General features: G+C 43.6%; 1 protein-coding gene across 1 annotated transcript in view; it reads right to left on the bottom strand.

Annotated features, from left to right (window-relative positions):
- The window catches only part of RYR3 (ryanodine receptor 3), a 398,822-nt gene that overhangs the window by 231,551 nt on the left and 143,364 nt on the right, over positions 1 to 23,907 (bottom strand). The window contains exons 19-24 of the mRNA XM_070407843.1: positions 22,803 to 22,995; positions 10,797 to 11,013; positions 7,064 to 7,168; positions 4,490 to 4,593; positions 3,241 to 3,324; positions 1,272 to 1,431 (exon numbers count right to left, since the gene is read on the bottom strand). Of these exons, the coding sequence (XP_070263944.1) occupies positions 1,272 to 1,431; positions 3,241 to 3,324; positions 4,490 to 4,593; positions 7,064 to 7,168; positions 10,797 to 11,013; positions 22,803 to 22,995 (863 nt within the window). The remainder of the gene's footprint in view (positions 1 to 1,271; positions 1,432 to 3,240; positions 3,325 to 4,489; positions 4,594 to 7,063; positions 7,169 to 10,796; positions 11,014 to 22,802; positions 22,996 to 23,907) is intronic.

Here is a 23,907-nt window from a genome sequence, read left to right as displayed (position 1 = left end):
GTCCCTTCTTCCTTGAGTCTACTAGCTCTTCTCCCGGTGCCGGGATATTTAGCAATGCACATATTTACTACTTCTCTTCAGACTTAAATGAGTATAAATGGAAGAATTTTACTTATGTTCAAAGCTGGCATTAAAGAAACACTTTTGTAATAATGCCAGGCTAGGAGTAAAATGAAACCTCCATTCTCAAGGCAAGGCAGATGGGGATTTATGTAACTACCCCCCATGGAATGATCATGCTATGATTTAACTGTTAGAGCCTCCTCAAGCAGCCTCTTAACAGAGAAACATCTGTGTTCATAGAGGAACATCAGAAAAGGTGGCAGAACTATAGTGGGTCCATTTCATTGCAGAGGCACACATTCGTATTAGAGTCCGCCTCAGTTCCTTAGGGAGGACTAAGAAGATAATTGCAGTGATGAGTCATTATAAATAAATATGCTGCCTGACATGCTCTTTGAAGCCTCCGATTCCCTCCTTACCATGGTTCCTTTTGTAGTGGTCTTCTTGCTTCTACACATGTATAAGTTCAGAGACTCAGATATGAATGAAAATGAGTGCACACAGCTATCCCTGAACTTCCCTGACTCTAATCCTGGTATTTACCAAGATGAAGGAAGCATTTCAAGAAGAGAGTGTGCCAGATGGTTTGGAGCTGAACTCTGGCTCTAAACTCTTCCCAATTCCTTGCTGCGCCCTGGCTCTTAGGCTGCCTCCTGCTCAAGCTAAGAATCCTGGCTGCCCAGGAATCTTGGCCTGATGAACTGAATTAAGGGGGGCACAGGATTCTGGGAAGGCTGGTTTGCCCCTCTCCTGTGTTCATGTCCCCTCCTTTTCACTCTCAGTGGTAGATACTTGAGACCATTCCAGAAATACCACTGAACTGTGATGTTGATTTGTGAGAGCCTTGGAGAATGGCATGAAAGCTCAGTTCTTCACAAGGCATGCAGCAAGACAGGGAGGGGATGAAGGCAGATGCAGCCATTGGGCACATACACAGGGCAACACGATCACAAGTGAATCAGACTAATAAAGGAAAGTAAGGCTGTCCTTCTACAAAATTGGAATTGTGCTGGGAGTTAATGTCACTGTGATGATTATGAAGACTGTCCAGGCCCAAGATTCTATAAATAATGAATGAGCAGAGGCAGGGAGGACAGAATGCAAGGGAAATGCCCATTTTCCAATCTAACACCCACCAAAACAACGGCATGTTGATGGAGGATCACATCTCCTAACTTTCCCAGCAGGCCTGACCCAGCACTTCTCACCTGTTGAATACCATAGGTCCATCCTTGTTTTATTCTGTCTTTTGCCCAGACATTATGTGCATTTTCTGCAAGCTTATCCACTAAGATTTCCTGAGAAGGTAATAGCTTCACATCAGACAAATCCAAAGGGGCTGGTTTATAGCCATTAGACATGATGTAGCTACAAGTAAACAGAAACAAATTATATTTTGAACAGATCTGTATGACTCCCCCATTCCAGATTTTAGATCAATGGTACATGGTAAGAAAACTCTGAAAACAGGGCTCCAGTCACAGCCTTTATCCTGGGGCAGAGTGGATAGCTCGATTCTATTTCAAGTCAATAGATGAAACCCCTTATCCACCATCATTTTAGTTAATGTGTGTCACAGACTCAAAGGAGACTGTTGGAGAAAGTGAATGATCAGTGCAAATCCATCCTTATTTGTAACAAAACACTCATTGCCCTACAAATAATGGGCACATTTAGCATGCTGTAACACCACCAGAAGCTCCTCCATCCTACTTTAAAACACAAAAGGTTCTAACCATACCAGCAAGGACAGGACCTTGAGCCAATGGTTTTTTATAAATCAATGCAGAATGATTGTTCAGTCTTGGAAAGTTAAACCTTTACTTTGGGAATTAAAAAATTCATGGCACTAGAGAATCTCTGAACTTGAAGTGACATTAGTGAGTGGTTAGGTGTCTGTCTATGAGTCACAGCCTCAAATGTCTTTACTTTAAAGGTGACGTGAAGATGAAAAAAAGAGCAGTATGAGTCCAGGTAGATGCCTGTGTGAATGCAGAGGACAGGGCACACTGTAGAGTGACTCTCAGAGGAGCAGATGATCATGGCCACCTGGGAATGTGAGTCCAGTGGTGCTCATGGCTTCAGTGTCAATGAAAGCCCAGACCAAGGCCAGAACCTAAAGGTGATGACTTATAGACCAAGGCTCATGCTACCCAGGAACCTCTAAGCAGCGTGAGATTCAGGGTCTATTGTAGGCATAAGATACTGCCCCTCCTCCACCTTGTCAGGATGCCTGATCATGGGCTAGTCCAGTGGTTGGCAAACTGTGGCTCGGGAGCCACACTCGGCTCTTTGGCCCCTTGAGTGTGGTCACGAAGTTTCAATCACACTGTATGTGCGCGCCCGTACGTGGTATTTTGTGGAAGAGCCACACTCAAGGGGCCGCAGTTTGCTGACCACTGGGCTAGTCAATATGCATTGATTGCTGGACACTGACTCCAGCAGCCTGGGCCAGCAGACTGCCCCTCCCGCTGCTGCCTCTTAGATGTGCTGGTCTCAGGCTCTGAGAGAGGAGCTTGGGAGTTTAACAGGGAAGAAGGGGAAGAGAAGCATTTGATTAATTCTGGCAATACCCTGGCTCCTTAACTAATTATGACACCTGTGTGAATGTGTGAGCATCCAAGTCTGGCATATGAGGGAGGGCACGTGAGTGAGCCAGTGGATGTGCCCCTGAGCACGTATCTGAATGTGTGAGCCCATGTGACTCTGAATGTGCAGGAGAGAGGAAGAGTAGTGCACATGCAGAGTTAGGGGCCAAATTAAATCTTGGCAGAGACACCCATTTTCACAAAGGATTTAGAAGGTTGGCCCAGTATCAGAGCAGTGGATCTTTGCTGTGGCTACCAATCATTTTCAGGGTCCTGTGCCAACTGCTATTTATAGACCAAAGGCAACACATCCAGCCGAGAGTGCTGCATCTCTTGGCTCAAAACTAACAGTAGTAGTGTAGATCTGGGCAGAAGGAACAGAAAGAGGGAAAAGCTGGAAACACTTGTACTTTCGCAGGCTCCTGTCTGGGGGTTTCTGTGCAGCCTGAGGAACCGGAGGAGCCACCCTGCACTGGTGCTAGCAGTACCCGGGGCTGCTATCTGTCTTCATGCATGGGCCTCCCATCCTCCCAGTTTGGGAACCAGACTGAAGCATTGAAGTCTTGGACCATTGAAAGCAATCACCTACTTTTTGGACAGTTTGACCTTCTTGAGATCTTCTTCAGCAGCTGGGTTAACATGAGCGATATGACACCCTAAGGCCAGGAGGGTTCTGTGATGAAACAGAGGGAAAGACTAGGCTTAGCTGCAAATAAAGGACAGCCAGAACCCTGTCCCACATCCCAGCTGATAAAAGCAGACAACTGTCATTCGTTTAGACAAGGGGCTTCCCAGAGCTTTTCTGTAAAGAGTGATAGTAAACGTTTAGGCTTTGTGGGTCATGTGTCTCTGTTACTCAGCTCTGCCAGCCTAGAGCATGAAAGCAGCCATGGACTATAGGCAAACCAATGAACTTGGCTTTGTTACAATAAGACTTTATAAAAATTGGTAGCCAGTCAGATTGGCCCATGGGCCATAGTTTGCCAACTCCAGATTTAGATGATAGTAAGCATAAGAAAATTTAAAAAGTTGGTTCCTAATCCCACTTTGAGACATTTTTGAATTTACAAATTTGAATTAGAATTATATCCTGCTTCTCTGATTCCAGGGAACAGATAGGATCGTAATGGCAATTCCGGAGTCAGCGAGTACTGACTGAGCACTCCCCGTGCAGGGCCTTGAGCTGCACTAGACACTGTGAGGTACCAGAGCTGCACCCTCAGGCAGCCTCGGGGTGATGGACAACTTCACATATATGAGCCCTGAGCAAGGCACGATGACCCAGCATTGTTATGCCAACAAAACCACAGTGTCTGTTCCCTGACAACTAGAGAACAGAAATAGAATGCATAGAGAACAGGTAACAAGCACCAAAAACATTCAAGATGGGAGATACCAACTTGGGCTAAAAAATATAAAGTCTGAATTAGGCTTTTAATCATGGGTGGGATCATAGATAAGCTAAAAGTGGTTTTTAAGTGGAATTTTAGTGAATCAAACCATGTTTTGTCATTGGTTTTTAGAAACACCTTATCTTTTTTTCTTGATTTAACCTAATTGCAAAAAGCAGTTGGTCCTTTGATTCTGTTTTTTCCCCCCTACATTTTCCCTCTTTCTGGCAAATAGCAAATGGCCTCTAAAGAAATATATATGCTAAATAACAATGGTGAATGTGTTATTCACTTTGCGATATCCTTTTGTGGCATGAATAATCACCCTCTAATTTATCAGAATGGGTCATGTTTTCCAGGCAAAAGACATGTCTTTGAAATTTAGTTATACGGCATTAAGTCATCCACTCACTGTTTAGTCCAAATTCAATTCCACTGAGCACTCACTTTAAGGTTTCAGTTGACATTTGCAGGTTATAATTCTTCTCAGTTTCGGGCAGCTTTGAAAACTCCACAAGGCAGGGGTGTTGCCTTTTATTGTCATCCCGTATCTAGGTGACAACATAAAGAATATAATTTAAGTTCGACAGCTGGCACTGCCTTGGAAAACAGAAAAGGACACAGTGTGAAACATGGCCCAGGTAATCTCTATCAGGCAAGACAAAGACAGCTATTTTGCTGATAGGCAAATAGATGATCTTCTCTCTAGTAAATGATACAGTCCTCAAGCTGCCAGTGGCTTGTGCTCTGTGCATTTGTTTCTAGCTAGTGGCTTCTGGCCTCTAACACCCCTCCTGCTTGGCCGAATTCATGGAACCGCAATGCTACTGAATGGCAGCATGCTTCAGATCATGAAGGACTACAGAAGCTGGACCAGTGCTGTCCAATAGAAATACAAGGTCAGCCACAAAGGTACCACACTTGTGATTTCAGATTTTCTAGTAGCCATATTAGAAAAGGAGAAAGAAACAAGTGAAATTAATATGAATAATGTGTTTTATTTAACCCAATATATCCATCATATTGCCATTTTAATAAGTAATTACTATGAGATAATTTATTAGATATTGTATATTATTTTTCATAGTAAGTCCTCAAAATCTGGCATTTGTTATACTTACAGCACATCTCAATTCACAGTCACATTTCAAGTGCTCAGTAGCAACATATGACCTATGGCTACTGAATTAGTTAATTAATTACTTCATTCATTCAACAAATATTTGTTGAGTGTCTACTATGCGGTAGATAATGAGCTAGATGCTAGGAGTTCAATGGTGAGCTGGGATAGCCCTAGCCCCATGAAGTAGATACAGTCTAATGGGGCAGGATGCAATAAAATAATCCTATATAATAAAAGGCTAATATGCAAATAGACCCAATGGTGGAACAACTGAACAATTGGTTGCTATGATATGCACTGACCACCACGGGGCAGGAGGGGAACATGGCAGCTGTTGGCCGCAGTGGGATGGTGGAGGTGAGCGGGAGCACCAGACCAAGGTGGGGCACCGGTCGCTGTCATTGGGGCGAGCCTCTGGTGGTTACTGAAAATTCTTTGCTCCTGTGCGCTGTGGTCCTGCCCAGTGCTCGCACCTGCTGCCAGGGCTGGCCCCACTTGCATCCACTGCTGGTGCCTGGTGCTAGCCCTGATTGCTTGGCACCATCAGTGGGTGCGAGCAGTGGCTGCTGGCCTCTATCACCCCTCAGGGCTTCTCTACCTCCACCTGCTCCTGAGGGGCTATTGGGGCTGGCAGCTGCTGCTCACACCCGCTGTTAGCGATGGCCCCACTTGCATCCATTGCCGGCACTGGCCCTGTTCACACCTGCAGCCGGCGCTGGAGCCACCGCTTGCACCTGCTGCTGGCACCCGGCACTGGTCCCAATTTCTTGGTGCCATCAGTGGGTTTGAGTAGTGGCTTCCAGCCCCAATTGCCCCTGAGGGCTTCCCCACCTCCCCATGCTCTTGAGGGGCAATTGGGGCAGCAGCCACCACTCACACCCACTGATGCCTCTGGTTCCGCTTGCACCCATTGCTGGCCATCAGTGGGTGCGAGCAGGGCCAGCTCCATCACTGTGTGGGAGTGATGGCAGCAGGAGCAGGGCTGCCAGCAGACAGGGTACTGGAGGCCATGGCAGGAGGGGCTAGGCAGGGTCGCAGAGGATGGGCCAAGACCTGTCCCTGTGCCCACTGCAGCCTCGCAGCCCACAGTTCTTTTACAGGTGCATGAATTCGTGCACTGGGCCCCTAGTAATAGAAATAAAGGTAAAGTTAAAATTGTGCTTAGTTCTCTACAGGAGAGGTTTGTGGTGTTATAAGAGCATACAGCAGAGAGGTGGTCAGATTCAAGGAGAATATTTTATGGTAGCTATCCCAACATGTGTGCTAGAGTGCAGGACCCCTCGCAGTAACTAAGCTGAACCATTCATAATTTGAGACTTTCAGGGTCACAGGAAGCTTCAGAACTGACCTATACTAGTACTTCTTCCTCAGACAGAACCTTACAAATCGCAGAACAAAATCAATTTTCAGCCTCGGTGAAAAAAGCTTTCTCGTGAAAGAGGTTCCTTAACCTCCTCTGAGTGTCCATTAATCTAAGTGATATGTCCGAAAACCATATTAAACAAATTCTGATTCAGGACAATGAATCAGCCTCTTTTTACCACCCATGCAGAGAGGACAACTTTCCTAAAGGAAAGGGAGATGACAGGGCTCTCAAAGGGGTGCTGAGAATGGACCTTACTCGCTATTCCCTGAATAAAGGAAACCAGCATTTGGGAGTAAAAAGGGAAGTAGGTTCCTGGTTTTGTCTGTGCAGAGCTGGCCTCCCCAGCACTCCTGACAGTACTAAACCAACAACCGAACAAGCCTGCTGCTGAACACAGCGGCAGCTAGATAGGTGGTAGTCCGGAGCGAGTTTAGCTTATGAGGCTCCCTTCCTCATTCAAGTCTTTGAAGAACCCTTCCAGATAACAAGGCAAGCCAACCGTCCACCTCAGCCTGGCCACTGGAACCCGTACCTTGCCAAAAGTCCAGCCAAGCTCTATTTTGTTCATTCCCCAAAGCTCGTGGATATTTTCAGCCAGTCTGTCTCGGATCTTCTCTAGGTGAGGCGGCAAAACCACCTAAAAGGAAAGGAACAAGTGTGAAGTCAGAACTACAAGAGCCAACTGTAATCTACCATAATATCTCTATGGATCAGGTGTTCTAGTTGACTCCCTACATGTAACCCAGGATTCTTTCCTCTCTTGGCTTCCTCTCTGCCCATCTCCTCTCAGTCTTCTTTGCGGATACTGCTGTTGCGTGTTCTTCACCTGGGAATACTTCCCTGGGCCGTAGATCCCCTCTCTCCATGCTTTCTCCCTGGGAGATCTCACCTCCCCGTATATGGGTAGTCCCAAGTAAGTACATCTCCAGCCACAGTCTCTCCTGAAATTCAGACCCATTGTTTCAACTGCCTACAGGATTTTCCCACCAGAGTGAACTCAATAAATTCATTATCTTTTCTTTTAAACCCTTTTCTCTTCCTATTTTTTCCACTCCTTTTTTTGTTAAAGGGCCTCACCATTGCTTTAAGCCTGGAAGTCATCCTAGTGTCTTCCCTCTTGGCATTATCTGTTCTGCCACCCACCTCCCCTGCCTAATCAGTCATAAAATATGTCATGTCTATTCACTAAGCATATTTCTGAAGAGTTCTCTCCTCTACATCATTCCACCTCATTATTTCCTCCCTGGACCACTGTAAGAGCCTCGTGATGGGTCCTTCCCACTCCCCATCAATCTATCCTCCATACTCTGGCCAGAGTGATGAGTTTATAAAAACAAAACCACATTAAAACACATTCTTCCTGCATGTCTCCAAGTGTTCCTTGGCACTCCTAAGACATAGACTAGATGTCTTAACTAAATGTGTTTCTTTAGTTCTCTCATCACAGTCCTCCCAAACACATCCTTTCCAAACTTCTTGAAATTCTTCCAAAAGGTCACACTGTTCCACAGTTTGGTGCCCTTGCATATGCAACCTTATACTCATCATGATACACAAATGACAAAGACTCTCTCTTTGACCAAACTCTAGAAAGGTACTGCTGAGCCCTTTTTTGACTAGGCTACATCCTTGGCCTTGCCCTCAAGACCCTAGTTTTAGAATCATGCTAAATCAGTTTAATGAGAATCTACTACTCTTATTATCTGATCACCTTCCATATCTGATCAAATTTCCTCACCACCCCCATCATCTCCCAGGTGATAGCAGATACTCCAGTCTGCCTTCAGCTAGAATCCTAGTAGATCAGGTTGGCAAGAATCCATCCAATCCCTGATATTTCCTCTTAGTAACTGACCATAATTGACCACCCCAGGCCCTACCTCTCAACCTGCTCCTTGGCTGTAAATCCCCATTTGTTCTCGCTGTATTCAGAATTGACCCAGCTCTGTGCTGGAGTTCCTTTCTCCTTATTGCAATAGACTCGAAGTAAAATTTGTTTTTACCACTTTAACTGCTATCCAGCTCTGGTTTTAACACAAACACCCTCAATATTTATCCTTCTGAATTTAGCTCAAATGTCACCACCTTTGGGAAGTCTTCCACAATTACCTTCAGGGAGAGTTTTTCTGTGTTTTCCTGGAACTTTGCTTGTCCCTCCACTGAGGTTACAAACTGTGGGCCCCGCCCAAGTACTAGTAGTTTCTCCCCCTCCCCCCCTTTTTGGTTTTAGTTTACTACTACTATAATAAAACAAATCACAACTGTATTTGGATTTTACTGGTTAACTAAGATAATCTGTTTAAACTAAGTGGTCCTTTAACTGATTATAGTCTGGAAGTAGAGGTACCGCATGCTTCAGTGAAAGAAGAAAATGTGGAAAGAGGCCTCCACATATAACCCAGATCACAATGTCAGTGACCTCAGCTGGTGACTACCTAGGACAGAGTAACACTAGCTTTATAACTGCCTCCTGGGTGTCTGGGGGCTGGGTTGCTCAGAACTGGGCTCCTTTCTCTCCAGGGGCTGTGGGTGGTTCAAGCACTGGGAACTGTTCTTGTGTAACCACAGGGCTCTACTTAGCGATACTTAATCGGCATATTGGTTAATGTGCCCCAGGGAGAATGGAGTTGACTATGTGTGAGTACCTTGTATTTAACTTCTCCTTTGACAATAATTTCACAGGACAGTAGATTCTAAAAAATGACAAGGTCTCCTTCGAGGTAATAAATTGTACCTTTCCAACGAGAGCTTCTCTATTATTTTATTTCCCAGACACATTTTCCTAGATCCAGGGTCCATACCAATTCACCTTTGGGTCCTGACAGTACCTTTCTGGCTTGTGGATCTACCTCTGTTTTTTGATTTCCAAATGTTCAATTCTGCATGTTTAGAAACTTCTCACTCTTTTGTCAGGCCCTCTTCTCCTCCCTCATCAAAACTTCCCCTCACTTTTAAAGTATCTTTTAGAGGCCCCATTGGTTCCAATAAGCCTTTTCTGAGTAACACACACTGACCTGGTAATTTAGTAAGAAGGGCAGCACAGAGAAGCAGGAATCATGCTCCTGTTCATGTTCTTCCCCAACTTGGGCACTAGCAGCTTGTGTACACAGAAAAGCTAATTGGGTTCTTGGTCCTCAAACTTCTTGTCTAGAATAGCCAGGAACCAGAACCAGATGATGGAGTCCTAACATCACCCTGGCTCACAGATTCCTCCCTAGTTTCCCATCTACATTCTCAACTCCAACTACTCTCCAGGTGCTATACTAGGCTCTGTGAAGCAGGTTAAAAAATGCTATAGTTTCTGTACTATGGCACTTCACAATTATCAGCTACAGGATGTGAGAAGGAAACTCATGAGCATGTGCACACACCTGAATGTAACAGGGTCATATGAATATTATGAAAAAATGCGTGCTCTAGACCTTCTACACACCCAAAGAGCTTTATGCCTCCAGACCATTAACCCAAGCACCTCAAAGACAAATTCCCTTTTCACTTACTTTCTCTAACATCTAGAATAATGATTTGAGTAGCACTGGTTTATAGGAAATACTGAAAGCTGTTTATGCCCTTTAGCATAACCATGTGAACACATCTCTCTCAAAATATAGACCCTGGAAGGGGAAAATATCCATTTATCAGCACTTTTAAAGCCCTTCTCTCTATCCCATTTCTTTCAGTTTTATTTCCAACTGTTTTCCTTTATACTTCTCTTCTTCCCAGCATCCAGCCACACAGGAGTACTAGTACTCATTACCACCTGCCCCTAGTTGTGTTCTTACTTCTAGTCCCTTACTTATCCCATTCCTGTGACTTCACCCCTGGACACCCATCCCAATTTAAGCTTATTGAGGGCACTGATTGAATTCTATCCTCTTTACACAGACTCTGAAACCATTCTAGCCGAAAGGGTGTCCAGCATTTCCTTATGCATGCTCTTCATTTTGCACTTATTACATTTACACTTTAAAAAGTAATACATTCACTTTTTAGCTCTTCAACTTGGTTGTAAACTCCCAGAGAATACCAAAAACAGTTCTGCCTACACATCACGGAGCCTAGTACCAGTGCCTTGTGAGTAGCCAGTGCCTAACTTGTCCATTAGTTGAGAAATCCTTAAAGAGCTCAATCTACACCTGTGGTGGAAACATGAAGAATAACAGTGGTTCACATTCTATGACAATTCTATAGACAACAGAGAAAGAGGGATGTAGCCCTATTACTTCATCCTCATGGGTTGCCTCCTGTTGGCAGATTGAACCTACCTGACTGGTGTCTATGGGGCATGGGGTGAAAGAAGCCTGGGAGAGGAACTGGGTGGTTCCCAACAGATCTCTAATGCCTTCGCTGTCACGTTTATATTCTTTGACAGGCTCCAGTCTCATCTTTTCTTTGGGAAGTAAGGCTTCATAGCAAGGGGCATAGCCAGAGGGAGGCAGAAACTTAAATTCCCCATGACGTCCACCCATCAGGAAACGTACTCTGTGTCATTGGGAGAGACCAAGAAGAGAGAGGTTAAAAAAATACTCCAGTCCAAATACACACAAATTCAAGATCAGTTTCCCCTACACCCAAGTTATTCTGTGGGAAGTGACTGGATTCAGACTCAGCACGGCAAACATCCTAAAGTGTGAGACAAAAGCAGTGGACAGAGAACTGAGTGTGGTCCTTAGGTGACCATATCAGCCACGTTCTTAAAAGTTAGTTTGACTGTTAATATCACTAGAGTAAAAAAATCTATACTCTAGTGGATAAGTCACTACACACATTATCACTACAGTATTAAAAAGAATACAGGGATGATGATATTATTCTTTAAAAATAAGATTGGAATCAGTGCATGAGAGCTTTAAGTCCTTTAATCTGAGGGAGATTAGTCACACGTCAATGAAAGGAAGGACGATATAACTACATGAGGAAAACAGGAAATTCTTATTTTTAGATGAAGGCAAAAGATTTAGTAGCACCAGAGTATTAAACACAAATGGTATACATGCCAGGCGACATTAATAGAAATGGTACACTGCAGGGGCTGCAGTTCTCCAAAGCAGCCATATGAGGGCGACTCTGAGGAAACATCCTCAGGTGGCCACTGCCACAGGGGCCAAAAGGGAACAAAATGTTTGCTTATTAGAGTCCCAGTGCTTTTCTTAGGGACGCAACCACCCTGCTGGTCTCCAAGCCAGATTCCCTGGCTCCCTTCACCAGTGCCTGGAGGGACCGCCAGAGGAAGGGGAAAGGACAGTTGGGGGCTCATAGGAATGGCAGGCACTAATTACCATGCTCTGAAGTCTTTTTCAATATTTTTTTTAAAAAATATATTTTATTGATTTTTTACAGAGAGGAAGAGAGAAAGATAGAGAGTTAGAAACATCGATGAGCGAGAAACATCGATCAGCTGCCTCCTGCACATCTCCTACTGGGGATGTGCCCGCAACCCAGGTACATGCCCTTGACCGGAATCGAACCTGGGACCATTCAGTCCGCAGGCCGACGCTCTATCCACTGAGCCAAACCGGTTTCGGCCTTTTTCAATATTTTAATTCAGCATTCTGGCTGACTTTCAGCCCCAGGTCTACAAGTTAGGTCAGCATTAGGGTTGGACCCCAAGGAGGAAAGGGTGAGCTATTTCAAAATGATATTCACATGCTCCTAAGTTAGCAACTAGAAATACAGCTTTTCCACGTCAACTGCAACCACATTAAATTGATGAGGAAATGTGACTGAACTTTTAAGTAATGAAAACATGGTAGGGTATGCAGCCCGGCAGGGTCAACAATAATTTCACACAGGAGAAATCAATCCACACACATAGCATCTGCACACAACGCTCACTCCCTCCACTTAACCACCATTCACTGAGCTCCTAGGACTTGCAATGTTCTCCGCACTAAGGATTTAGCACTGAACACAGCACAGAGTAGGCATCCAACTAGACCCGTGGTTGGCAAACTGCAGCTCGTGAGCCACATGCGACTCTTTGGCCCCTTGAGTATGGCTCTTCCTAAGCCTTAGGAGAACCCTAATTAAGTTAATAACAATGTACCTACCTATATAGTTTAAGTTTAAAAAATTTGGCTCTCAAAAGAAATTTCAATCGTTGTACTGTTGATATTTGGCTCTGTTGATTAATGAGTTTGCCGACCACTGAACTAGACCAATGGATCTAAATGCTGATTGGGAGACATCCAGTGAGGGGATAAAGAGGGAGACAAAATAAGTTGGGGAAGAGGGTTCCTCCTAGATTGGAGTCAAGGAAGGCATCTCTGAGGAGGAGACATATAAATTAACCCCTAGGATTAAGGGGAAGCTAATGAGTTCAAAATCTGGAGGAAGAGCATTCCAGGCAGAAAAAACAACATGTGCAAAGGCCCTGAGGTAGACAGAGCTTGGGTAGAGGTGGTGTCATGAGAACACGGAGCACCCGAGGGGCAGAAGATGAGGTGGGAGGCGGCAGGACTAGACCAGGCAGGGTCTGTGAGCCAGGAGAAGGAGTTGAGATTTTCTTCCAGGTGGGAAGCTTCTGAGGGATTTTAAGAAAAGATAAAAATTTTCAGGTTGCTCTATGTAGACAGGCCTTGGGAACAATTTGAAGGCAATTGCAGGCACCTGACACCCATCTAGTCACAGTGAGAGATGAGGGTGGGTTGCACAGGGTAGTGATGGCCAACATGGAAACAAGCAGCCAGATCCCATTTTAGGGGGAGGGGATTAGGAATGTTAGGAATTGCGGATGGAGTGGGCATGTGTGTGTGAAGCAAGGTGAGGTACACAGAGGAAGAACTTCGACCCAGCAAAACTCTCACAGCAACACTCTCCACTAGGCCTCACTTCCTTCATTCTGGCAGGGCAGCCTTGCAAGCGAAGTCACAGTGTGGGCTGAGTCACTGTGACTGTGGACATAGTCTGATTGTGAAAATGGAAAATAAAAATGTCCCCAAGTGAGAGACCTTAAGGTTTTCTCCTTTCCATCACAAATACATTCTTTATCCCAACAGTATTTTAAGATTAATTATAGAAATATGAATCCTCCCACTTTCCCATTTTAAAGTCTTAAACCACAGTGCTATAGAGTCAGCACCACAATTATCCCTTGCAAATGTTCCTACATTAAATGTTATGCAACAGGGCATGATCTACATATATTAAGAATATGAACAATGACATTAAAACAAAATTGAGTCATTAGCCTGCAGTGTTACTAATTTTGTGAACCTTCAGGAAATAATGACTAAGCCTTGCAACCATTTGTTGAGAACTTCCCAATCCATCCGTAACAGAACAGACTGTGTTCCTGACATGTGGAAACGATGGGGTAAAACGGGATCTTTCTGAGCAAAGAATGAGTGTGGGATTTTTTTGCCTTTCTCTCCTCATTGAGCATCCTTCCTGTGAGAAGCTGAGCTGGGAGCTTATATGGCGAGTGTGTTCTTTGTTACTCAGAACTTAATTATTCTTGAGCTCTCTTGCCAGTTCTGTTTTGTTTTAAAATTTCTCTTACGTTTTAAAATCAGCTGTCCTCTTCTGAAAAGATAACAAATCAAGAAAGGTGGAGTTCCATATAGCAGTAAGGAGAACAATACTTTCTGCATGTATATTCAGTTATTAAAAGGAGAACAATAATGAAGATAAATCTTAATCTTATCTCCTGTAATGGCCACACAGACTGTAAAATGAAAAATTTACATAGCCTGTAATCAGTGTTTACTGCTTGCTGAAGCATCGTCTTCCAAGCCATAATGCTATGCTTCAGTGGGTGGCAGGATTGGTCTTGGGTTGCTTCCAAAGCCTGTCAGATGGGAGCCCAGCTCCCAGCAGGTGGGACTGGACAGGAGCTGGCTCCAGGCACACCCACCGTCTGTGGCTCCTTCCCTCGCAGCCCATGAGGAGCTGCCCAGAGACTGTGGGATGGGCTCCAACAAGTCACCACCACTATTGGGGGTCCTCCTCCTCCTCCTCACTCACTCACTTGCTCGTTCAGGGAAATCCAGACTGACCAGGTTGAAGGAAAGAACTAGGGATGAAATATAGGAAATAATCAAAGGAAAGGAATGAAATGGCTGAAATCCACTTTATTTGAGGATATTAGGATGGGCTACCCTCTGAATCAGAGTTTTAGCAGAGCTCCCAAAGGAGGACAATTGAGCGAATGCCATTTTTTTTCACATCCTGGAGTGAGGTGCTGGATCAGCTACAGAGGAGCTCCCAGTTCTGTTAGCTTCAGCTCACTGTGCACCTCCACAGAGATAAGCAAGGTAAGGAATTCACACGAAGAGAACTGTCAGGGAGAAAAGGAGGTAGGGGTTCTCTCCCATCTGAAGTGGAAGGGTGAGGGCTTCAAGGACCTACTCAGAACTTCACAATTGGCCCTTGAGGTTTAGTAAGGGACACATTTACCTGTGTTAGGGCTGGGGATGGGAAGAGAGAGGATGGGAGGATAGAAGGGAGAGAGAGAGCTCATGGGAAAGAGATAGAGAGAGATAGAGAGAGAGAGAGAGAAGAGAAGAGAGAGATGGGGCCAAGGAGTGTGCTTCTGGAAGGCCAGATAGAGAATCCAAATGAGCCAGCTTGTCAGCCATCTCCAGAAAGGCAAATAACTGAATAGAGATCAGAAACCCAGGGGCTCAGGAGGTGGGAGGCCTGGGAAAATGTAGAGGGAGGTTTGGAGGCAGGGGGAGCAGCCAACACAAGTACAAAGCTTGTGTCAAAAGAATTGCCTGTGTCAGAGGCTTCCAGCCCGAGGCCCTTCAAGAAAACTACAGAAGGCCCCAAAAGGGAAAGAGGCAGCCATTGCACAGCTGCTACACAAAGGTCTGATACCACATGACAGCCTCATCAACTCCAGAGGACCAGCCCTTCCCTCAGTCATCTCACCCCCTGGGCTCAGCTCTAGAGGGTCTGAAACAGGGAGGGGCTGGCTAACTGGGAGGAGCTGAACCAACAGGGATAAAAGGTCGTCCTCAAACCTCTGGCCAAGTGGGGGACGGCTCAAACTGGGTACAAATCGGGAGTTTTTATGTCCACATACATGGAGCTTTTAAATTACTGACAAGATTGTTCTTGTTTTTTAAAAGGAATAATAAGGATGCAGACTCTGCCCAAGAACTCAAGGAGTCCAGAGCACGGGTTTGAAGGGGTCGAAGGAGAAACAACCAAGTTACACCCCCCTATCTACTCCTGTCAATACATCCATTATCTGGCACTCAATGTTTGTCTTTGAAATCCTTTGCCTCATTCATAAATGAGAAGTTTCCAAATAGAATGTAAGTCTCTCTCTTTTAGGTGTATGCTTCCCTGCTCCTTGGGTTCCACGGACTCTCCCAGCATCACAGAAAAGGTCAAAGTTTAAAAAAAAAATAATTTAAGAATAGAGTTCTTAATTAAAATTAGTTATTCTTTATCCTCAGATTTTTCTCTGTATTAATGGGTTATAAAGTCAATTTCATTAATCAATTTGATCTCTTCCACTAAAGCACTTGTGTCATCTTCTGGGGCCCTTCCCATGGCTCAGACACTCCATCAGCTCTCAAAGGTTTTTCTTCCTAAAGTGATTACAGTAAGCAATTGTGTCCTCAGATCCTCCATCTCAGAATGAGCAATAGCTTCAGTAATGGCCACCTGGGAGTACTGAAGTTTCAGGATGTGTGGAAGAATTTTCTATTTACTTGACGGATTTTGAAAATAGAGCAAATTGTATTGAAAAATCCTCATGAGCATTTTCATCTTTTGAGATTTGTGCGTTTTTACTTGCCAGTTTGCAGAAGAGATGAGAATACCTATTGCAAATATCCAGATTTGAAAGACTGACCCATGAATACAAAAAATACAGTAAAAATCAAAGCTTTGCTGTGCTCAGAAAGGACTATTTTCCTTATTCACAGCTAGCAATCACGTGAAGACACTTCAGTCTTAGTTACTCTTACCTACTACTGAGTCCCTCCCAGAGAGTTGGGATGGTGTCCCAAAGAACAAAAGGACGCAGGCTGTGGTTAAGAGGAGAAAGACTTAGCAAGCTTTTGTTGACCTGAATTCAACTCATGATTTCATAATGGCTTCTTTAGTCCATATTGCTTAGACAGGAGACCAATCTGAGTTATGTACATTCCCACATTCATATTTCTTCCTGGCCAGTGTTCGATGAAAGCCCAGGGCAACCCAGCCAGTGCTCATCATGTTCGTCACAGAAGTATATTTATCTCAGCAATAATTTCCACAGCATTGACCACAGCAAGCTGGAAATAACTAAGCTGTTGGTTACCTGAGTTTCAGCCAAGTCCGTAGATACCAAGGGAAAACAAACAGCAACTGCAAACACCAACCATCTTTGGATATTGTTATTTTTATAAATTAGCTAGGACTGGTAAAGAGTTATGTAAGATGATAACATAATCTATGGGGAGTTTATAGATATAACATATATTCTACTACAGCAGCAATTTTCAACCTTTCTCATCTCATGGCACACATAAACTAATTATTAAAATTCTGCAGCACACCAAAAATGTATTATATTTTTTGCTGATCTGACATAAAAGCAGGTATAATTTTGATTCATTCACACTGGATAGCTATTGTTGTGTTGGCTGTTGTCATTTTTTAATTTGACAACCTAAGGGAAAAGAGGTCAGTGCCCCTCACTAAATAGTCAGGTATTGCATGTTTTAAAATTCTTATGGCACACTAGTTGAAAATCACTCTACTACAGTGATTAATTCATCAATTTTCTGCAAAACAAAATGTAGTGCCCAAATTTCACTATATCCTCAGCTTCTGCATAATGGTCCCCAGGTGGGTCATGCCATGATGCCATTTGGTAGGGTCAGACTACCTTTTAATAACAATTTCCTGGAATCTAAGTAGTTGAACCTTTTGGGTGGGCTCCAAGGTACATATGCCTCATCCCAAATTCTGTCCTCTAATGAACAAGGCTGTTACACTGAAGCCCTGCTAAACTAATCACACCAGCCACAAATCACACCAGGAAGAAAGCTAAGAAGGCATATTCATAATAGAAGAGAGTACATATTGATGTGTGGATTTTGTAATTACTCATGCTGCCTTTGACTTCACTGTGGGTAAATCTAATTGAGAAGATTTTTGCTTTTTGATGACTGCTGGCAGGGATATCCTAACCAGGTGTTGTTATTAACAAGATAGTTTGTAATCCTATATAATAAAGAGGTAATATGCAAATTGACCATAACACCCTCACACAAGATAGCCGCCCCCATGTGGTCCAAGATGGCTGCCACAAGATGGCTGGCAGGGGAGGGAAGTTGGGGAGGACCAGGCTGATAGGTGAAGGCAGTTGGGGGTGACCAGGCCTGCAGGGGAGGGCAGTTGGGGGCAACTAGGCTGGCAGGGAAGGGCAGTTGGGGGCGATCGGGCCAGCAGGTGAGGGCAGTTGGGGCGATCGAGCCGGCAGGGGAGGGAAGTTGGGGGCAACCAGGCCAGCAGGGGAGGGCAGTTGGGGGTGATCAGGCTGGCAGGGGAGCAGTTAGGTGCGATCAGGCTAGCAGGGGAGTGGTTAGGGGGTGATCAGGCAGGCAGGCAGAAGCAGTTAGGGGCCATCAGGCAGGCAGGCAGGCAGCTGAGAGGTTGGGAGCCAGCAGTCCTAGATTGTGAGAGGGATCCCAGATTGGAGAGGGTGCAGACTGGGCAGAGGGACACCCTTCCCCCCCACCCCCCCGCCCCAGTGCATGAATTTTGTGCACCAGGCCTCTAGTTACAAAATAATGTGGGGTCACCAAGACAAGACTTCAACCTCAGTAAAAACTATTAAATAGGAGGCAATGGGGCTGTAAAGGAGAAATCTAATTTAGAAGCAATAGAGAAGTTAAAATTGAGAAAATTTCTAAGTTCTCTGATGGGAGAAGAATCTTTCTCTTGAAGGGCATAGTCTTGCACCTTGCCGGGAGAGACACTACATAACAGACAAAATTCTACTCTACTGGGTATAAACAATAATTTGTTTTCAATTTTATTATTAAACACACTAGAGGCCCGGTGCATGAAATTCATGCATGGGGGGTAGGGGTTCCCTCAGCCAGGCCTGCACCCTTTTCAATCCAGGACCCCTCGGGGGATGTTTGACTGCCAGTTTAGGCCCAATAACTGCTCTCCCTTGCTGGCATGATCCCCCTAACTGCTCTCCCTTGCCAGCCTGAACTCCCCTAACTGCCTCTGCCTTGGCCCTGCCACCATGGCTTTGTTTGGAGGACATTCGGAAGGTCTAGAAGATGTCCAGTCTAATTAGCATATTACCCTTTTATTAGTATAGGTTTATTTTCAGTAAGATCCTTTAACTTGGAGTTAAGATCCTGGTTTCTCTTTCTAGCTCTCTGCACAAGTGAACTAAAGCAGTAAGCAGTAGAGGGGGAACTACTGTGTTTCAGTACAAATCACACCTCACCAGCTGATGTGACAGTCAGTATTAGGATATCGATCCCGTTTGCTCATGAGTGAAAATAAACCGACACAGGACCAGCACTGACCCTGACCAGTGACACCATGTGATGGATTGGACGTACTTCAGCGAAAGGTATTTCCCAAGAACGCAGGCCAACTGCGATCCATCTCTTCTCAGATCATATCATGTTCTGAGAACCAAAGACAGGGATATCTCAGAGGTGATATTTTCCTGACAGAAAAGTAGGCTTGAGAGACATCAAGCCCCTGGCGTCCCACTGGAGCTTGCTGAGTTGCAATAAGCAAGAAGCTCTCATAGCTAAGGTGTTAGCTTTTCAAGTCAGCACATTTGCACAGTTCAGTTTCTTAAATTCTCTCAGCAGCTGTGCCTTATAAATGGGTGAGCCATCTCATGTTTCTCATCTGGGAACTCTGCTTCTCTCTCTCCCGTGCATGGAGAAGGCTGCATGATCTGCTGACCGAGAGACAAGCTGCTAGAAAGATCTACAGATGGATACCTATCAGTCACCTATTTCTTCACCTGTCAGCTGCAGTTCCTTGCCAAGAGAAGAGTTTTTTTTAACTCCCCCCTCCCCTGCCACACACACACCAAAAACACACACGTTTAAAAGTCCTATCTCCTATCTCATAGCTGAGGGAGATTATATGGATGAGTTAATGATTAAAAATCATTATGCAGCAGGCAAGATTGGATGTACTATTCTCTAAACACAAAATATTCAGAAAAGTCCATTAACCAGCAGAATGGAAAAGACCCCTCTGGAGAGATTTGACTTCTAGCTAAGTGCTTCTCTCAGACGGGAAGCAAAATCCAGTAGATGGGATGTGGCGAAGATAAAGACGGGAGGGGCACTGGCGCTGGGTGACCATGGCCATCAATCACCAGGCAAATGCTGGCCTGGGCACTGACGGCTCAGAGTGAGCAGTTCCTCCAGAAGAAGGCACTGAGTCAACAGGTGGATGGCCAAACGCTCTTACCTTGTATTTAGATTTCTATTCATTCTCTTTATTCTTGGGGAATGGAGTGGGAAGATGAGCAATGGGGCTTTAAACTGGTTTCCCCCAGCTGCCAGGGGGGTCTTTGTCCATTCAGCTTCTTTGTGCTTATAGTGCCTATATCTTTTAATATGCTCCTTGTTTTCTACCTGCTCTTAAGGATACTGATGAAGAATGATATGTCACACCACACATATGAAGGGAGTATTGGCATGAAATTCCGCACAGAGAAACACAGGAAAGAACTCCCAACTTTTAGAATTTAGTCCCTGGGGCTAATGTATAATCCTCTTGCTAAAGCTGGTGATAAATAAATTTACAAACCTAGTAAACTTTTACTGTAGTGGTTCGCCATTTCTTACAAGAATACCCAGCAATGATAATGTTTAATTTCAATATATTATACACATATATATGAGTATGCTTATAAATATGCATGTGTGGATATGTGGATATTGTGCCACTAGGTGTGTTTGCAAACATACATTACTGTATATACTGTGCATGCTTGCAAATCTGTGTCAAATTCTAAAGGTTGAATATCATTTCCAAAGGATAATGTTTTATTCCTAAATAGTTTATTTGCTGGAAACAGGACAGAATTTTTATCCTCTATTATAAATATGTGAACATATCTTGATTTATCCGTCCACAGGAGGTGCTGAGCCTATCACAGGGCTGTCACTCTGGAAATCCCATCACTTGGGTGCTGGGAGCTGTGATGGCTTTTTTTTGTGGTCCCACAAAAAGCTCTGCTCTGCACAACTCTCCTCCTCTCATGGCCCTTTTCAATGGTTTCCATGGACACCACAGTGATCCTAACTAGTTTCCTGCTCAACTGATGGTGATCTCCTTAAGAGGCAGGAAGCAAGATGGCTAAGAAAATTTTGGGAAAAAAAGAGTTAAATTGGGACCTTGCCTTCCAGATGTTAAGATGTATTGTCAGACTAAAATAATTAATATAGCATCCAAATAGTGCAAAGAAGAGGGAGAGCAATGAACACAATAGTTAGCAATAGTATGTAGACAATCAACATGCATAGTACAAGTCCAATTTAATGTAAAAATATTGAGATGCATAAATAAAAGGGTAATGTGATTATCTCTGGTGGTATGATTATAGGGTTTTGCTATTTTCTTTGATTTACATTACTTTTGTAAAAGGGAAAAACAAAATAGAAAAATTATGTATTCAAAAGTAAATCACAAACTGAGAATATTTGAAAACTATAAGGCAAGAGTTTAACAGACTTAATATATGTAAAAAATTGTTCCAAAATTAATACCAGAAAGGCAGAAAACATAAAATTAACAAAGATATTAGGTTAAAATAATACATAAAAACAGTAAGCATAAACAAACTCAACCACATTGCTAATCAAATAGAAAATGAAGACTTTAAGATACAACTGTCTCAAATTAGCAAAGATGAAAAATAACCAATAACAGAAAAGGTTCACGAGGATCCATTCATTTGGGTGTTCCCTTATGTTGCTTTAAGTGATACTACAGACCCAATCCTTTACTTATATGAAAAGCTTGGAGCTGTGTATTAGACTGCAGAATTTTTTAGATTTAAAGAAAGAAAGAAGGTACATGTAATATATTAAAAAGTTCCTCCAGTCAGGTGGGGGGCTGTACCCCATAATAAAATACAGTAATATTTCTGCCCTAACTGGTTTGGCTCAGTGGATAGAGCGTCAGCCTGCGGACTGAAGGGTCCCAGGTTCAATTCCGGTTAAGGGCATGTACCTTGGTTGTGGGCACATTCCCAGTGGGGAGTGTGCAGGAGGCAGCTGATCGATGTTTCTCTCTCATCAATGTTTCTGGCTCTCTATCCCTTTCCCTTCCTCTCTGTAAAAAATTAATAAAATATATTTTAAAAAATAAAATACAGTAATATTTCTATAGTTAAACATGTAAATATTTACAAGATGTGGAATAAAGACTAAAAATAGCCTCATTTCTGTTGCTGATAGCTTTGCCACAAAATGAATTTAGTTCAGATTTTGTGGTAAAATAAATCATAGAAAGTTTATGTTTCTCAGAGCCTTTTAGACTTCAAAATTATTGATAATAAATTCCAAACTGTTCAAACAATCTTTCTGAAAATATATTGGCCACATAATTATAAGCTTGGACTTCAAAAAGTTCATTCCTTTTGACCTACTTGTATGAGGCACTAAATAGAAATGCAGACAAAGCTATGCTCAAGGACGTTCATAATAATTTATAATGAAATGGAATCAGCATGAAAGTATAACAACAAAGTAATGGCTATATAATGGGAGAGCCAGATAAAAGGATATTATATGGCCATATAAATCATTTGGAAGAGGATACTTAATGACTCAGGGAAAGGCTCATTACTTACTCCTGAATGAAAAGTAATCAAGACATAAAACTTCAGATTTAGGGGGATGTCAATTAAAAATATACACACATATTTGTAGAATAAAAGACTTGAAGAGAATATATCAAAATATCAAGAGATTATAGCTCAATGATGGGATCATGGGTGATATTTATTTTTTATTTATGACTTTATCTTTTAAGCTTTTTAGAATGAGCATGTGATACTTTTCATAATTGTTAAAGTAATTCTACACAGGGTTTATATCATTGATCTTTCTATTTATCTGAGGACATTCTATAACCCTGGTAGGAGGTATGTGTTCCACAAGTATATATGGAGTGAATGAATGGCTTTGCATTGCTCTTCCCTTCCTGGGAGAGTTTGGCTTGCGGTGCTGAAGCCCTGAAGGAGATTTCCACGCTTCCAGCTCATAGGAGTGGTGGGAGGTGGGGTAACGGCTACTCTCCATGAGGTCACGGCCATAACTTACTTGACACCTGCTGAAAAGCTCACCACAGGGAAGAAGAGCCCATCGGTGTTGAAGTTCTCAAACATCCCCTGCACAGGCTGCCCGTTGATGCGGAAAGAGATGCTGGGCACCCCGAGGTCCAGGCAACAGCTCACCACGTCGTCCGATTTCAGGAGGTGCTGGTTGATGGAGGCCACAGCTCTGGGAATGCGGCCTGGTGAGCAAAGAACAAGAAAAAGGTGTGTGGGACTCCTAGAGTCTAGAGGAAATGCTCACAGGCCACCCAGGGGAGGTGGGAGGTAAGATGGCACACAGGAGGTCTGGTCATGCTATTGCATTTGAAGTGCAATCTGGCTTTCTGAAACAGTGTGAGATGAGCAATGAGAAATGACTTCCTAAGCTGATGAGTGGGCAGCCTGAACAGCATGAGTCTCAGAGGAAACTCTCAAGCTGCCAGAAATGAGAACAAACAAGAATTCAACCTGCTCAATGTGTGCTCAGACTCTGCCCTGGTGTCTGAAATTAACGGACAGAATGGGAGGTGGTAGTGCTGGAGGGTGGTGTGTGTGTGTGTGTGTGTGTGTGTGTGTGTGTGTGTCTGCTATTTCTTCTAAATAATGTTCTGGCAAGCTTACTTAGTGCTAGCCTAGTATTTCATTCCTGGAGTTACAGAAACAAAAACAATAGCAATAGCATTTGTTGTTGATTACACTGTGTCAGGCTCTCTTCTAATCACTCTACAAGGAATAATTTATTCAACCTTTACAGCAACCCCAAGACAGTATTATTTTCATTTGACAGATGAGGACAATTGAGTCCACAAAGGTAAGTGACTTGACCAAGGTCACACAGTTAGTAAGTGGCAGAACCAAGACTCAAGCCCAGGTAGTCTCGTTCTAGACACACCCCTTATCTGCTACACACTACTGTCTCTTGAGTGGTATATAGCATATCAGTCTTTCATTTAATCAAAAGCGTAGGAATAATAATGGTACCTTAAAAACAACTATTGACAGCCATGAGGGAATCACTACACCCATTTTACAGATGTAGAAGCTGATGTGTTTGTTCATATCACAGGCTCAGGTTCATGTAGCGGGTAAGGACTTGGAATTTGAATTCAGCC

Source organism: Myotis yumanensis, unplaced genomic scaffold, assembly GCF_028538775.1.
Source record: "Myotis yumanensis isolate MYYU_CA2020_CCGP unplaced genomic scaffold, mMyoYum1.0.hap1 SCAF_1, whole genome shotgun sequence".
NCBI lineage: Eukaryota > Metazoa > Chordata > Mammalia > Chiroptera > Vespertilionidae > Myotis > Myotis yumanensis.
This window is presented reverse-complemented; position numbering and strand designations above follow the sequence as displayed.